This window comes from Aulonocara stuartgranti (assembly GCF_965226115.1).
Source record: "Aulonocara stuartgranti genome assembly, chromosome: 15".
Taxonomy (NCBI): Eukaryota; Metazoa; Chordata; class Actinopteri; order Cichliformes; family Cichlidae; genus Aulonocara; species Aulonocara stuartgranti.
Window position 1 is genome coordinate 37,138,289 of NC_138951.1, and position 17,174 is coordinate 37,155,462.

Consider the following 17,174-nt stretch of genomic DNA (forward strand, 5'->3'; position numbering starts at 1 on the left):
CAAATATGAACCGCAGTGACCTACAAAAGACAGCGCGTGTGACGATTTTTTTCAACCTCACAATCTGTTGTAAATAAACCGAAATCTCAATGTCAGAGCTCTGAGCTGCTTGCTGATCCCTGACACAGGTATTCAGAGAAAGATGCTTCTATAGACTGACGGAAAATGATCTGGACAGAGTTAATGACTAAACAATACTCGCTTACAATAAAAGCTTGTAGGACTGCACTGAGTCATCATGGATAATGATCCGCTTGTGTCTGTTTTTCTGGTTGTTCGAGGCTTCGCTGATCCTCCCAAACTTCTGCACAATGGTCTCCTGTGCGACCACATGGCCATGGTAGCACACATACTCAGGGGTGATGTAATATTGAAAAGCAGTCTGCTTTTAGAATTAAAGCTCTCCTGACCTGGCACTGAGTCTCGATGCTGGGGCAGATGTCTAAAAACTGAAACTGTCTAGCTTCAGGTAAATTCACGCCAACTCAGCTGGACATGGAAAACCACTCAGCTGTACCTCTCTTTTTGAAGGTCAACACAAGTACCAAAGGAAAGGCAAAAAGCTGGACCGAGAGAGCTTTACTTTCTATTACATGGAGTGAAAATAGGAGAAAAAAACCCCAACAAGGTTTAAGATTTTATCTTTTTTTAGAGTTTATTCCACTGTGAAGGAGCTGAAATGAGTAGGATTTGCTATAGTCCCAGTTACCAGGTGCTTTTGTTAGGATGCCTGGGTTGTTGACCCAGGGTTTTTGAGTTTATTATATTATTTATAATTTCTAGTCTTTGGGTTTTTGTTAGAGTCATGTCTTATGGTTTGTCTCTGTGTAATCCTTAATTGCTGTCTTCCCTGTCCGCTATATCCCCGTGTCCAGTCAGTGTCTGTGTCTGCCCTGGTCCCACGTCTCTGTTCCCTCTGTTGTAGTGCCTGCATGTGAGTCTGTGTCTTTTGTTCAGTCTGTGTTATGTGTTTCCTGTTTTACTTTGAAGGTCTCTGTCTTATCTCAGTGTGTTCAGTTTACGCTTCCTTGTCTTGTCAGTTCTGATTTGCCCCAGCTGTGTTTCCCTCCTGTTGTCCATTCCCTGATTGCTCCCTCTATGTATTTAAGCCCTATGTTTCAGTTTTTTATTGTTGCGATCTACCCTGATCTAGCTGTGTGTTTTGTCTGCCCGTGTAAGTTATTTGGATTCTTACTTTTGTTCTGTTTGAGTTCAGCATTAAAGCTGTTTCAGTTTACGTTTGTCTCTGGAGTCTGCACCTTGGGTCCTTTTCCTGCCTGCACACAGCTGCCACATAACAGCTTTAGACAATCATAGGAAGATTATTTTTTATACAAAGAGCACTACAGGAACTAACTCGACAAGAACAATCTAACAACCACACAGTGAGACTTCAAATGAAAATTAATGAATTGGCACTAAAGGAAACCAAGAAAATGTGAAGTTCATCAACAAAGTTATTACAATTAATCCTGCATGGAATAGTCAAAGGAGCTTGCAAAGAAAAGCGTCTGGACTTCTTTAAGTTGCTTGAAGACGTTTCACCTCTCATCCGAGAAGCTTCTTCAGTTCTAAGGTCAAATGGCGGGGAGTCCCAGATTTAAACCTAGTGGGAGTAACCCCCCACAGAGGGACAAAAGGACCCCCTGATGATCCCCTAATCGCCTGAGCCAAGGTGTGAAACTGGGTGTGGGTCCCAATCAGCCAGGGTTTCGGGTGAGCTCATTGTGAAACCTGGCCCCACCTTATCATGTGATTTCCTGAGGTCAGATGGCCCAGGATGTGAGTGGGCGTTAAGGCGTCTGGGGGGGGAACTCAAAACTGGATTATAGATGGCAGACAGTTGGTGTTGTAAACCACCGCCTCTGTTCAAAGATGGTCGCTCACAGTGGACATAGATGGCTTCTTTCACTCCTCTTTCAAACCATCTGTCCTCTCTGTCCAAAATGTGAACATTGGCATCCTCGAAAGTCTTTAAGTTGCTTGAAGAAATGTCTTCAAGCAACTTAAAGAAGTCCAGCTGCTTTTCTTTGCAAGCTCCAATGACCTGAATGACTGAGAACCTTCACAGACACCTGCATAGAATATTTATATCTTTACTTTTTTCACACCAATGTCAGTCAAGACCAAAATGGTGGCCTGACCAACACAAATGCATGACAGTTTAATTAACTTTAAGCCTTTTCCCAGTAATTCTGCCTGATCTGTCACAAGTTAATGTTGCATTTTCCCTGAAAAAGCTTCTGGTGTGACACAGAATTGCAGGTTTAAGAGATTAAATGTTTTTATGAAGATCATTGCTATAAACCTAAAATTTAAAACCTTCCAGTTTTCTGTGCCTTTAATTACCTTTTCTTTACAAAATGCACAAAACACCAACTGAGAACGCTGGCATCAGTTGTGGGAATTCAGCACTTAACCAGCATGCCTTCCATATGCTCCAAACCCGAAGCTAGCAATTATTTAGAAACCTCAAAGCTACCCTTGGAACTTGACTGAGGGACAGTACCATGGCTTCCATCCAGTGTTGACCTACTCTGTTGAAATGCATGCACTCCGAGTCCTCCCATCATCTTTGAAAACTCCCTCTGTGTTGACATATTTTCATGTGTGGATCGTCTCTATTTCACAGGCTAAATGGATCAGCAAAAACAGGAAACACTGCTGCAGATTTTCTGCAGAGCACTGACTGATTTTACCAGTTATCGGGAATTCTGGATTTCTGCTAGCCAAGCACTGTGGCTTGCTCCACATGTTTGACTTTGCAGATTTTTACCCCAGATCTCCACTAGCATAAAAGCATTTATTTACTATAGAAAGATGCAGTTCTCAGGCCATCACGTGACATTGTGTAATGTGGTTCGCTGCTTATCCATCCATACTGTACTGCCCTGAGTCACTGCTGGCATTAAGCATAACTTCCTGCCTGTGACTCCGCTGAGGCCAGCAAAGACAGAAAGAACTTGGATGTGCCTCTCTTCAACCCTGCTGCTTCAGCTCGTCTTTGTTCACAAGATCAGTTGCAATACAAGAAGAAAAAGATTCTGAGGAAGCCGGTCTGATGTTGACAAGTGTGTTGTTACATGCTTGGCACATAATTTTCTGAATTCATCTTCTGTGTGTGCCTCTTTGCACACGAAGCAGCGTGACAGCGTTGCCGTGTGCTTCTATCAATCCTGCATTTCGGCGTCTCTCCTGGAGTCCATCTCCTCTACTATAACAGCCACTACACACACACAGAGCACACAGCTGCACATACAAGTTCATATCGCAAATAACGACATATGCAGCATAAGCACGCCCACTCTTGCGCCCACCTACACACAAACGCAACACCCAGCCAACTGGTGTGTAACCATGGAAACGGAGTGCCTGCCCAATAGGAGGAGTGATGGAGGCAGCAAAGGAGAGGGAGAATAACAGGAGGAAGTGTACGCTCCTCCATCCATCCATGGTATATATATGTCTTGATGAATCAGTCTGTCACAGTAAAACTAATATTTGGTACACACAGTGTGTATATGGCTGTTGCAATCATTTTTCATCACTCCAAGCTGACGAAAATCCAACTGGGATGGAAATGTACTTAAAATGGTTGATATGGTGTCCATGTGCAGGCCTTTCATCACATTATCAGTAGCAGCTTTATTTAAATAAATAAAGTATTAATGTAGGACAAGTCCTATCATACAGACCAGCAATAAAAACAGTTGTATTATCAGCTGCTAGAGGGAACTGTTGTCCTGCAGAGGTAATGCACGTATGACACAGTTATGTTTCTTGATGCTTCAAAGCTAGCATGTTGCAAGATGACATTCCTCGTCCAGTTTGTTCCAGACCAAATGGGCTCAAATTAAGAAGCTTGAATATAATGTGAAAGTCTAACTTGTGCAATAAATGTGTTATATAATTGGCAGGCAGCTAAACAGAGGGCCAGAACTAGGTTGAATGTAATTAAGTTCGCATACATATAACGAGCATAGCTACCAATAAGGTAAACCTCTGAAAGAATATGACTATAGTGACTATAACCCTGTTTTTTGTTTTTTTTTTCGTCTTATATACAGTCACAGAGACACATAAAGCCAGTAAATAACCCAGAAAAAAGGACGTGGTGCTTCTACCGGTGGTACTACCAGCAGAAGCACCAGTTCACAAAGCGTACAGTTCACAAAATAAACGCATTATCATCTAATATATAATGAAAATCTCATAGCGGCATCATGAACTATTTACTGCTGCTTTATTAAATTAAATAGTTATGACATCCACTGTTCAGTTGTGAGATTATTTAAAGAAACATACATATGCTTGGAATCTATTGTTTCCAATTACTATACTGTAACTAGGCTGTTCTGCATGTCATCACAAAATTCAGAAGTCAGTCTCTTAAATCTGACTTTAATCTTATAAATCTCTCTTAAATCTCACAAGTCTGATTTTAATCTTATTTTGACTTTAATCTCAAAAGTCTGACTTTAATCTCAAAAGTCTGACTTTAATCTCAAAAGTCTGACTTTAATCTCAAAAGTCTAAGCTTCATAGCTTCATAACATGACTCAAAAAGTCATGACCCCAAATTATAGACTTTTACTGGCTCTAATCCTCTTCTGTAGGTTACACACACACACACACACACACACACACAGAGTTTGTCCTTTGGCTACATTCTCACCCCAGCCAATATAATTTAATTTCACCATGGCAACAGAGTGACTTTCTCCAGGATTAATTTTTCAAGTGAAGACACTGCTTGATATTTGATAAGGATTATCTGTTGATTATTGTCTCAAACTTCCTTTTTTGTCACATGCCACATGTACAGTGAAACAACACAAACATGATATTCCTGCTGCAGTACACACCTTTGTGTTTTAAATAAATCCTCCATCATTCCAGAGGACTCACTCAAAGAAGGCCACTGCACTTCCACAAATGAGCACAAGCCTAGCAATTAAAGCTTTTCTCAGCAGGTAATTGTGTTCGCTGTAGTGCTGCATGGGAGCGACAATGTTTAACGCTAACAATATTTCAGTATTGCCCACCTTGACATCCCTCTTTATTCTTTGAGAGCACTACAGGTGGGGAGAGTCAGGGATACAGAATGTGTGTAGGCGACCGAGTGGGAGGAAACTGCGATTTGGATTCTGCATCTTCACGTGTAGAAATGTGTCACATGGCAGAAGAGAGAAGGCTGAGTGGGCAGAATAGTGGCAGAAACGAGAGGGAAGGAAAAATACGACTATAAAGCAACGTCGGGTCGGCAACCTAACGAAATGTCAGCAGTGTGCTCGGTCCTGACACGTGTCAGACGAGACGTCAGCAGCATCTGATTCTGTAGCTGCCTGACCTACTAAAGCTGCCTTCAACATCCTCTAAAGTTGCTTATTCTGAATATTCTTATTCTTCATGCAAACTGCTGAGTCAAAAAAGATGCTAAGCCAAAATGCCACGAAGCATTATTTAACGACACTGCTGGTGCTCTTATCCCGAGCAGCTTACATATACAGCTGCAGGCAGGTGCTCGGTCTCTGCTTCTGGAGTAAAAGCAGTGATGTTTTTCTTTCACTAAAACTTCTCAACACAGCAAACCACCTTGTCTGATTCTTCCAGAAGAAATGCCTTTTTCTCTATCACATGAGTTCACGTCAGACACCTAACAGCCAAGGTAGACACTCAAACAATCTCTTAATAATTAATAAAGCTCTTCTTGAGCTGCAGTGTGCAGCCAGCTGATCAATATTAATACTGTCTCGCAGTGCTTATCAAACTGCAATCATTCCACTAGTGGAAACACTTGCTCGGTTTGGGTCAGGTTGCTGCCCCAGCAGTGTTCATGAAGACAATGCACTAGCTGTCAGTTCAGTGGATTATTATTTATTCTCACATCAACGTAATTCAGACACTGCACAGATTTTGTACACTTTGTGTGAGTTACATAGAATCTGTCTGCACCGGACGTTTAGATTGTTTGTCGACTTGTTGGGTAACATTTATAAAACTGAGAAAAATCACATCTTCGTGTCTCATTTAATGTCCAGTCTTGGAAATACCAAGGATTTAATGACAACTTTTAACAGACAAAGACCAATGGTGGTGCAGACAAAGAGCCAAGAACAAAGCAACGGGATACAGCAAAACAGGAGGTGGGAGGAATAAGGAGCAAGGAAAAAGACAAGTGAACACAGAGAGGGAAGTGATTGGATTTAATGGGAATGATTAAAAAAGGGGAAAGATTTGGAAATAAAGTAAAAGAGGGGATTTGAAAGTGTCAGGAAGGTAACTAGGGAGTAAGGAAAAAGCACAGAAAGAAAGAAGATAAGAAGAGATGATTAAAACAGAAGAAAAAGGCCAGGACAGAGCATGGAAAAGGAAAGTAATTTCACACTCTTCTAACAGCTCATTTTCACATTCACAAAAACCTGCTCTGTCACACAAACACAAATGCTGACACCCTCTAGCACAACATTCAGCCATGAACCGCAGTGAATTACAATCAAATAAAGAATCCTTGCATTGGGGAAATTGTGGCTCAAGAGTTGGCAGTTCGTCTTGTGACCGGAAGGTTGCCGGTCCGAGCCCCGGCTCGGACAGTCTCAGTCGTTGTGTCCTTGGGCAAGACACTTCACCTACCGCCCACTGGTGATGGCCAGAGGGGCCGATGGCGCGATATGGCAGCCTCACTTCTGTCAGTCTGCCCCAGGGCAGCTGTAGCTGCTTCCACCAGTGAGTGAATGAATAGTGGAATTGTAAAGCACTTTGGGTGCCTTGAAAAGTGTTATATAAATGCAATCCATTATTATTATTATTATTAGTGAGACTAGCCAAATAACACTCACACGTGCAACATTTCCCTTACCTTTAAAAACCCATTAAAATTTAAACCTGGGAGAAATGGTTGCACTGAAACACTTGTTGTAATCTGGAAACTAAGTGCTTTAAACGTAACCGCAAACAAAACTTAAATAACTTTTACATTAGCATTGGAGGGAAATTAAAACCAGCAAGACTCTACAAGCAGACTGCAGGCATACTGTGTGCTAATTGTGTTGCAATTGCAAATTCACTGAAGCAATAAAGCCTCCTATTGGGATTTTGCCCCAAAATAATGAAGATACCTCAATCTCGCGCAGTATGCTTCCTGCAAAGTCATCTCATCTCTGACACTGACAGACTGAGAGGAGCTGCGAGTGTACAGTAAATCCCACCCTACAGCATGCTTTCATGAAGAAAATACCAACCTGCACAGAGCAGTAAAAGCCTTGAGGTGTGAATCGGCTTGAGAAATGACAAATTCAAGACAAAAATCTGTATGAGAGATGTGTGTAAGTGACACTCTCCATCTTGTTGCATTCTCTTGTTACACTTTGGTCATCTTGCATTGTTATTCTAATGCAATGTGTAGAAGCTGTTGGTGTCCAGCTATACTCCATTAAGAGACTATGTGATTTCCACAAAGTAGTTTAATCACAGTTTAGTATGAGCCAAACTGTATATATATGAACATGAAGAAGAACTACTGTGGTTTGTCATGTTTACCTGAATTACCATAGAGAAATGTTTTACAAATAATGGAAGGAAAAAAATGTCCTGATCAGTAAGCAATAAAGGTTTGCACATAAGTTTAAATAAGGGAATACATTTAGTACCTTAGCAAACAATATTAAACTTGGCTTGATCAAGCTAATAAGTAAAATGCATTTATTTACTCTAATATTCTAAAGGAACAGCATACTCTTTGGAAACCATGAAATGTGAATATACTATGTAGCTGGGAGAGAAAAAGCTGCAGGGTGATCTTGTATTTGAGTGCATGAAGGCGTAAAAATATGCGTTTCTGCACCTCGACAGACCAGAATGTCTGCTTAAGTAAAGTTTCAGCAACAGCAAGATCAAATAATCGGAAGAGGAAGGAGACTGTATGCGTGATAGATGTCTGAGTTACTGAGAAAGCAAAGCAAAGGTTTACTACCACTGTATTACCACCAACAGCTGGGTGCACGCCTAATACATTACTAAATTCACGCACATAAGAAAGAATCTTTACTGTGTACAGTTTATCAGCTTTCACACAGCTCCCCTACCATTTGCAGAGGCCTCTTTCGCAGGTCTCTCTCAGTCACCAGTCTCTCCTGGTCGGTGACGTACAGACCGCGTTGAGCTAGCGCCTGGATGACAGCATCGTGACCCAGCAGCGGCTTGGCAGCGTCACTCTTTAGGATAAGGCTGCCGGCCCTGCAGTAGAGGTCTGCAGATAGCAGGAGGCTGGCCACAGGAGGCTTCAGGTGCTCCTGCTCATACTGGTCTGTGTAGAAAGGGTCCTTCAAGTCTGCTGGGATGCTGTCTGTGTGATAGAGCAGAGGAAGCAGAATCAGCTGACAAGCAGAGCTTAATAGCAACATGGCGCCAAATCATTTAAATAACAATTTATGAATCAATTCATATTAGACATTAAAATGCTGGCAAACATCAGCATGTTTCTAAATTGCTTGCTTTGCCACATCATTGAGGATCATATACGAGAAGGTAAACAAGTATATAATTAAAAGCGCTGATGTAAACAGAGGAAAACAGCTGAAAGCATTCTGGAGCATTAGTTTTCTACCTTTCTAATGAATAGTCATTTAAATTTTCTAATACGATTAAAAAAAAATAGGATAAACTCAGATGAGCTAATATCAAGTTTGGGCCGTGTTATTCTAAATCTGTCTTCACTGAGGATTTTTCCCTCTGTGGACAGATTGTCTAGCAATACTTTGGCACAACTACTTGTTTTCGTTGCCATGCTTTGACAATAACATCACATGGATATGTGTGGATAGACCTTGGCGTTGCTATAGCAACTGCAGGATGAGCGGTAACCTGATCGATTCATCGAGTGTGTATCTCTGCAGCTTCCAGCTCCCTGGGAACACCCTTCTCACTGCCTGCCTCATCAAAGAGAAAGGCTGCACGTGAGCGTGTGTGCATGTGTGTTCATTACCTCAGGCAAGTCCACTGCACGGGGGATAGCGTACAAATAATTTGAGCAATTCTGGCCCACACCTTTCTATCAAGTGTTTTCACAAATCCACGTCTGGGAACATAAAGTATGTTATGCACAGTTGTTAGTAAAGCTACTGCAAACCCTTCTTTCCCTGGTGCAGATTAAGGAAGCCATGATTAAGCGTTTTCAAATGAGACTATTTGAAAACATTAAATTATGTCTGCAAGCAAAACAGACGCAGGGCTCGTCCCTGTCTCCTTGGCACGGAGAATGGATCTTAATTAGGATAAAAGCCTGTGTGTGTGTGTGTGTGCGAGTGGTGATCCACACCCTGACAGCTTTATGCTGCCCATCCTCCAGCACATGCACACGGAGGTCAATGAATCACCTGCTTTGACTGACCGCTATCAGCAAGGTCATCTGTACACAGTGTTATTACAGCAGAGAATCGCAGGCAGAAGTAGCAACTATCCAGGTTACAGGGTTTCCTGTCAGCACTATATTCATATTAAGGATCCTAACAAACAACAAAAAATACACTGTCTTTATATTAACCCCCCGCACCGCCTTCATCATCCACAGGGAGAGGTCAGAGGTCAGGCTGAGCTCACGGAACACCACCTCTGGAGCTGCTTAGGAGACGATTTTTTATGTTATCTTTCAACATTTTGTGTCCTGGTTTATATTCTGGCATGCTCCTAATCGTTTTAAGGACAAAGAAAACGTTGAGCATGAAGAAGTCGGTTTTATCTTTTTCATTAGCTTGGTAGTATTTGAGCTTTTACTCATGCAGACTCACAATCTTCCATTCAGTCATTGTTACAACTTAATACTTTAAACAAGGACATCCGGAAAAACGTCTTGTTAAGTGAATACAGAGGGAATTACACTCATTGTCTGTCAGCCTCTGGTTTTTACCTGGTATTAAATGGCGCTGCTGTTCTGAGTTCTGAATCAGGACACTGTAAATGTTGGGGGATAGCATTTGACAGCGACTCCTGACAGCAGATGATCTGCTGTACAGCTCACATCTCGCATGTACTCGACTGCATATTCTTGATGTATTCTCGCCTCAATCTAATGAGGCAGATGCATGTAAAGCTTTCACAGCAGCGTAGGCTGGGATCTGGAGATGATTTCGCTCCCTTTCTCTTTCTTGCCCTTCCCCTCCCTCTCTGGGGGGCTGTATTTTTGGAATCAGCCCATTTCATTCAGTTCTGACTGAAAATACACAAGAGAATCAGCAAGGGATCTCATGTTTGCTGAGATATAAGCAACACAGAAACAAGGAATGACGCTCTCAAATAAACTGAGACGATGTGTATGAATCAGGAATATAATACAATAACAACAAAAAAAGAGATAAAGATGAACGAGTTGATAAAATGGGAAAAGGATAGCACAGAAGGATCTTGCACTGCATTTATTAAGACACATTTGCAGTTACTGCTTGGATCCTTTTTATAAAATTGAAAAAGCACCTTTTCCCGCTGTTGTTCATTTTACCTCGTGCATCCAAAAAAGATGTGGATACTCCACCAAAACAGATGTTTGTGCTGTAGTTTTCTATTATAGATGCTCAAATGGGAGCCACATAATCACACTGATTTGCCACTTTATTATCACTGCATTGCTGGATATGCATCCATGCATCCCCTATATCAGTTATAGTATTTAATGCTAATTCCACTGAAACTGTGGGATTACATCCACTTCGTTAGGTGTCACAGGATGTCAGGCCATACTTACTTTGCAGGCTATTTACTTTGCAGTTCTGACATGGATGCAGCACCCTGGAGGTGACATCATTTGAAACAGGTACTTTAATATCTCTATAAGTATTCTCCATTAAATACCACCCACCCACCCCATTGATTAGGGACCACAGGAAGTGTTTTTTTTTTTTACCTTTCTTTCGTTTGGTATAACACGTATTGCTTTCCTCATAAGAAATGACTGCAAACGATGGTAGTTTCCATGTGAACCAGCCCATATGGGAATTGACTGATAATAAATCATAAATCTCCATTACACATTTGTTGCTTTGGGTTTATTTGGATTCTGACAAGCATGCATTAAAAACAAACAATCAAAAGAAAAGCATTAAAATCATAAACAGACTCGTGCTGCGTCCGGTTAACTGTTGCAGTCGGTGCGGTGATGAACCTACCTGTCCCGTATGCTTTGGCCACCAACCATGTGAGGCTGCAACACATTTTGGCTCGGGAAAAGTCATAGTGCTCAAAAGACTTTATTGCAGGAGCAACGAACGTCTTCTTAACATCCCTGACGTCCTGAACTTCACCCATATTTCACCCCTTGATTGTTCCCTCAAACCCTACGAAGCGAAAGCATCCCAGTACTGGAATTTGGTGGAAAACTATAAACAGCTGGAAACTGAAGAGATGGTCTGTCTTTCCGCAGATTATTCACAGATATGCATGTCCTTCCAGTAATAAAATGCTCTTGGGGCTAGGTTTGTTTTGTTTTTTTCGGTCTCGTTCACACAATAGGTCGCTACTCCTGGTGTTTTTCATCCATTCTGTTTTCTACCAGTTGAAAGGCTCTCCGTCTGAACAAGCTAGGTTTCCTTGAAAATCAGAGAGGAGGGAAAAATGCTCGTCGACTGGAATGAAAACAACAATATTTCCATTATTTGAGTTGTTTGGCAGCAGACGGCTTCTTCCTTTCATGGCCATGTGTCATTGTATGAATAACCTGTGTGTTTTGCATTCGGTCCTCTATTCGGTGCCGTGATGCGGTTTTCCTGCCGCACTGAGGCTTTCTCTAGCTCTGCACGTTTTGTTGTCCAACGCGCATGTGTGAACGGTGCTTTCAAACTCCACTGGGAATTTTAACACTTTTATCTTAATTCTTTGGAATCAACCGCCCACAAACATATTGTACCGCAATATAGTCGGTAAAACGGCATTAACTTGCTACACTGCAAAATTTCCAACCCGGATTCGTTTAATGGGCTGCATTTTTATTACTTTTACTCATACTCTGTTACCCTGAACGCACCCTTAACGTAAAATATGACATATTAAAAAAATGAAATGAATAAGAAGAGGTCAGTATACAAAGATACACATTTTTAAAACGTCATGTTTTAAATACAATTTTGCTAAAGACAGCGATGTAAATAACAGGGGGGAAAGCGACTCAGCTCTACGAACTACAATTCCCAACGTGCAAAGGAAGTAATGTTGCGGCATCAGTGTGCGTCGGGAACTGTTTGCGACTGTCGGAGGATTTGACGCGAAGAGGTAATGTTGTTTTTGTAAGTAACAACCAAATGGTGGCTCAGAAGTGTAATTTCAAAATACTCAAAAACTTGGTTTCTTCGCAGCAGGAGTTATTTAAAACTTTTATTTGGAAAAAGTCAATTTGGCCCTTTTAAAAAAAGTGAGCTATGGAGGTTCTTCATACTCAATTTATTTGCAGCTGCTGCCATAACATGTCACCTAAATCTTTTGGCGTAACTGAGCGTTTACATCTGCTTTGTTGTGGTTACAGGTAGTATTTAAACATGTTTCTGCCACGAGCCCTGAAGGTGAAGAGACCTGCCGAGGGATCGGCTCAAGTTGTGGTTAAGAAAAGCAAAGTTGTTCAAGAGGAGGATAGCAAAAGTAGCTCCGAGACACCTGCTCAGAGCGAGGAAGCATGTGAAGACACCCAAACACGAGATGCGACAACACACGCAGCTGCAGAGAGCTTAGCACCCGAAGATGGACACAGCTCCCTCTCAGATGACAGTGATGTTGATGATGATGATGAGGAGGAGGAACCAGTGAAATCATTTAAAAAGAACCAGAGATGGCCTGGGCCAGGAGAACCTGTCTGTGTGATGTGTGGTCGCTATGGAGAGTACATCTGTGATGCTACAGATAATGATGTTTGCAGTCTCGAATGCAAAGCCAGCCATTTAGTGCAAATGGGCATGGGGACTGGGGCAGATGCATTTATGCAAAAGGACCAAAATAGACATGAAAGGACTGTTCAAAGTCAACAGCCAGCTGCTGACCCTGGTAGGGTGGTTGAAAGTGAACCAGGCTACTCCTACAGGGAAGATCGGTTCATATCAGGCCTAACAGAGGAGCAAGTGCAACGAATTAAACAGGAGCTGGGCATAGAAACCCAGGGGAGAGATGTCGCAAGACCTGTTGTTGAATTTGAGCACTGCAGCTTCCCTCCCACATTAAGTGGTAACCTGAAAAAGGCGGGGTATGACACACCTACCCCAGTCCAGATACAGATGGTCCCTGTTGGCCTCACAGGCAGGGATGTGATTGCGAGCGCTGACACAGGATCGGGGAAGACTGTAGCCTTTCTGCTGCCAGTGGTCGTGAGGGCACTCGAGGTACAGTATTGAAGCTAATATGCCACATGCAAATGCCATCAAGTTAAATTATATTTGAGGAGGCAGACATTTCTACAGCCTGGATAAATAGCACCACAGCCCAGATCTAAATATGTAAATCTGGACTGAATCTGCTTTTGTATCAAGCATTTGCCCTCCTGAGCTACCCCTTAGGAAGACACTAGACTCCAGTATCTGACAGAAAAGCTGCTCCGTAGCTGCCAGTGACCTCTGCAGATAAAAGAGTCGAATTGAATAAATGTATTCTCAAAAAGACACAAACAATTTTACATTTAAAAATTCACAAATGCTCTCTTGGTGACATGCAGTGTGCAACATTGCTTCTGCTTTCAGAAATCAGCACACAGTGTGGGCAGCCCTGTGGCTTTGATCCTGACCCCCACCAGGGAGTTGGCCATTCAGATAGAGAGACAGGCCAAGGAGCTTGTGATGGGACTCCCCAACATGAGAACTGCCCTGCTGGTCGGAGGCATGCCGCTTCCCCCACAGCTCCACCGCCTGAAGAGCAGCATCAAAGTACAGTCTCCGTTTTGTTTTGTTTTTCTTAAACAATAATTTCCTCCTGCTGCAGTCAAAGCTTGAGGCTGTACATTTGTCCCATGCCATGGTTTTGTTCATTTCTAAATCTCCTTTAGATTGTCATCGCTACTCCTGGGCGGCTCATTGAAATCTTGAAGCAGAAAGAGCTGAAGCTTGACAAAGTGAAGATTGTGGTGGTTGACGAGGTAGGACAAACATATTGAAATTCACAATTGACAAAAACTGTGCACTTTAAGACAAAGTAATTCAGTTCAATTCAATTTATATAGCTTTAAGGATTAGTAATGTAAAAGTTGTGTCTTTTAGAACAAACAACATAATGACAGCTTTTGAAAGTATTCATCATTCAAATCAGTTTTGAGAGTCCTGCAACATGAAAGTTGTGCTGCATCCTGTAGGTGGACACTATGTTGAAGATGGGCTTCCAGCAGCAGGTTCTGGAGGTTCTTGAGCAAGTCCCAGAAGAACATCAGACTCTTCTGGCGTCGGCCACCATCCCCACCGGGACGGAGGAGCTGGCTGCCCGGTTGGTCCGTGACCCTGTACGTATCACTATTGGGGAGAAGAACCAGCCGTGCGCCAACGTCCGACAGATCCTGCTTTGGGTAGAGGAACCTTCCAAAAAGAAGAAGCTGTTTGAGATTCTCAACGTAGGTCATAGATTAGATGCTTTTCAATCTTAACTTTGAGTTTTTAGATTAAAAATCATGAAGTCTTAAAAGGTTTATTATAAGTGGAGTATTTCTGGACACACCTCCACTGCCAGCATATGGTTTCTTTTACTGGTCAGTAGATATTTTTAGTTTTTGAATTCAAAAAAGGTCTAATTGGTCATTGCACTCAAAGAAAGTACTTTAGAAGAAAAACACAAAGTTTTTCATTAGATCAGTTTTAGGTTACAGTTCATTTACTGCTCAGTCTTGACACGCACTGATACCAGCTTGGTATTTTAACAGCTGGCTATTGTTGGTGGGAATATTATAAAGTCCAATAAAGAACCAGCCTCCCCTTCTGCCATATTTAGACAGCCACTGTGGACACTCTGGCCTCTATCTGAAGGAAACGGGTGGGCACAGAGCCACGGCACCACTCCAGGAATCCCAGCAATAGTTTGCACTGTTTATATAAAACAGAAATGGTTGACTTTAATTAACTTGAAGTAGAAAAGTGCTCTTAGGTTGTAGTTTGAGTAACATAAGACTCTTTTCTTATAACTCAGTAACTCATAATGTAAAGCTATTGTCTCACGAGTGGTGAGTGAATTGTGGAATTGCAGAGGTACAAAACTGGGATTTGGACAAGACACGGCAAGAAAACCAACTATCTGGAGTGGACATGACTCAAAAACTAATCAAAGCAGTTGCTTCATATATTGCAGGTCTTACAGCATAGTGCATAATAGTTGGCTCAAGATTACAGAATGTTCTCCTAAAGAACAGTGAAATTAAGAAGGTATGATTGGGAGTATGCATTTCTTCCTTCCTGTCTTGTCAAGTTACAGTTACCTGTTGGAGTGCTGGAATGTATCCAGATATGTAGATGCCTCTACAGGCACATAGTATACATAATGTATTAGTTGTATAGCTTTTTTGGCAATATTTTTGTATAGAAAATATGTAAAATGTTAAAAAAAAATTATTTTGTCACTTTTCAGGATGGTAAGCTGTACCAGCCTCCAGTGGTAGTGTTTGTAGAGAGTAAACTCGGCGCTGATCTGCTCTGCGAGGCAGTCGCCAAGGTGACGGGCCTCACTGCCGTGGCAATCCACTCTGACAAGAGCCAGTGGGAGCGCAACCGCATCCTCCGGGTGAGACCAGTGGGAAAACATGCACAGGGAAGAAAAACCAAACAATGCTTCCATGTTTGGTGTCCTAAAGTGTTTATCTTCAACAGCACAGACAGATACCCACAGCTGAGGCTTTCCCCAGGGATCTAGCTTTAGTCTGCATGTCCAATGCAAAGAGACACAATGCAGAAAAAAACACTGTTTTTCCATTTACGTGCTTTTCTTCTTAAATACTGACAATTTTTTTCTTTTCCAAGATCACAACTTCTATAGGTGAACAGGTGACTAAAGAGGTGTGACTTTATTGAAACAGTTAGACAAGGCCTGAAATAATCCAGAATAAATCTAAATTATTAGGAGTCAAAATGATTTATAATCCCAGAGTCCCACTTTTAGAGTATGTAATTTTACTGGCTGATTGTATCAGACATAAATATGCTGAATTATTTTATGGACACCTTGCTTTGTTATCTGCTGTGTGTAAAATATAATTATGGGAACAACATGCTAATAAAAACAGGCTTGCCAGTAAATGCAGTTCATTATTAATGTCTGCTGTATGTGGTACATACAGACTTCTAATTGTGGTTTTCTCTTCAGGGTCTTCTGGATGGTGACTTTGAGGTAGTGATCAGTACAGGTGTTCTGGGCAGAGGGCTGGACTTGGTCAATGTCAGACTGGTGGTTAACTTTGATATGCCAAACACAATGGATGAGTATGTCCACCAGGTTAGTCAGCACTGCTTAGTATCACTTTGATGTAGTTTCATTAGGAAAACCTTTCAATTACAACAGCTAATCTAATATTACCTTTTTTTCCCATCTAGGTGGGAAGAGCAGGTCGGCTTGGACACAGAGGAACAGCCATCACTCTTCTCAACAACAACAACAAACGGCTGTTCCTGGAGGTGGTGAGTCGAGTCAAACCCACTGGCTCCATTTTGCCCCCTCAGCTCTTAAACTCACCGCACCTCCATGAACAGCAAAGGAGAGAAAAGCAGAGAAACAAGAAGGACCACGAGGATTCACTGGTTACCACAAATAACCTCCTGGACATCATAAAGAAACATGACCGTCGCAAGAAGTAGCAACTTCTTCCAATCTTTCATGGAATGGTGCTTATTTATTGAGTAACCTGTAAATGTTTAGTTTGTATATTTCATTTATAAATAAATGTGTTTTCTGTATCTGTTTTTTTTTTTTAGATCTGTGTTTTGTATGATTAATGCAAAGTGACTTAATCAAAAAGCTCCACACAATCTTCCACATTTTTCCAGGCTTGGAACTGGCACTAGTGGCACACGGTGATAGAGGAGTATGAAAGGGGCACTGAAAGAAGAATAAGAATCCTCATTAATCCAGACTTGAACTAAGGTCCAGATGCTTTTGAGCAAGGCACTGAACGCACCCTGCCATTTGTACAAACTTTAATCAGTCTGATTTTATTCTCATATATTATTCCAACTAAAAGGTAAGTT

The 17,174-nt window shown here is 41.8% G+C and overlaps 2 protein-coding genes across 8 annotated transcripts in view; one reads left to right on the top strand and one right to left on the bottom strand.

Annotated features, from left to right (window-relative positions):
- The window catches only part of camsap2a (calmodulin regulated spectrin-associated protein family, member 2a), a 45,491-nt gene extending 33,705 nt beyond the window's left edge, over positions 1-11,786 (bottom strand). For all 4 annotated transcript variants that reach the window (XM_082505983.1, XM_082505982.1, XM_082505981.1 and 1 more), the window contains exons 1-2: positions 11,157-11,786; positions 8,085-8,344 (exon numbers count right to left, since the gene is read on the bottom strand). In XM_082505983.1, the coding sequence (XP_082362109.1) occupies positions 8,085-8,344; positions 11,157-11,295 (399 nt within the window). In that variant the 5' untranslated portion in view covers positions 11,296-11,786. The remainder of the gene's footprint in view (positions 1-8,084; positions 8,345-11,156) is intronic.
- A 363-nt stretch (positions 11,787-12,149) lies between these two features.
- On the top strand, positions 12,150-17,141 carry ddx59 (DEAD (Asp-Glu-Ala-Asp) box polypeptide 59). Of its 4 annotated transcripts, XM_082506200.1 has the most exons (9): positions 12,150-12,255; positions 12,506-13,349; positions 13,704-13,886; positions 14,006-14,095; positions 14,309-14,560; positions 15,565-15,717; positions 16,297-16,425; positions 16,524-16,811; positions 16,902-17,141. In XM_082506200.1, the coding sequence occupies exons 2-8, from the start codon at positions 12,519-12,521 to the stop codon at positions 16,782-16,784; spliced, it is 1,899 nt and encodes a 632-aa protein (XP_082362326.1). In that variant the 5' UTR covers positions 12,150-12,255; positions 12,506-12,518; the 3' UTR covers positions 16,785-16,811; positions 16,902-17,141. The 4 variants fall into 4 exon arrangements, with proteins under 4 accessions (XP_082362326.1, XP_082362324.1, XP_082362325.1 ...); XM_082506198.1 differs by lacking the exon at positions 16,902-17,141 and having other exon boundaries at positions 16,524-16,883; XM_082506199.1 differs by lacking the exon at positions 16,902-17,141 and having other exon boundaries at positions 12,188-12,269; positions 16,524-16,883.
- Positions 17,142-17,174: the final 33 nt, after the last annotated feature.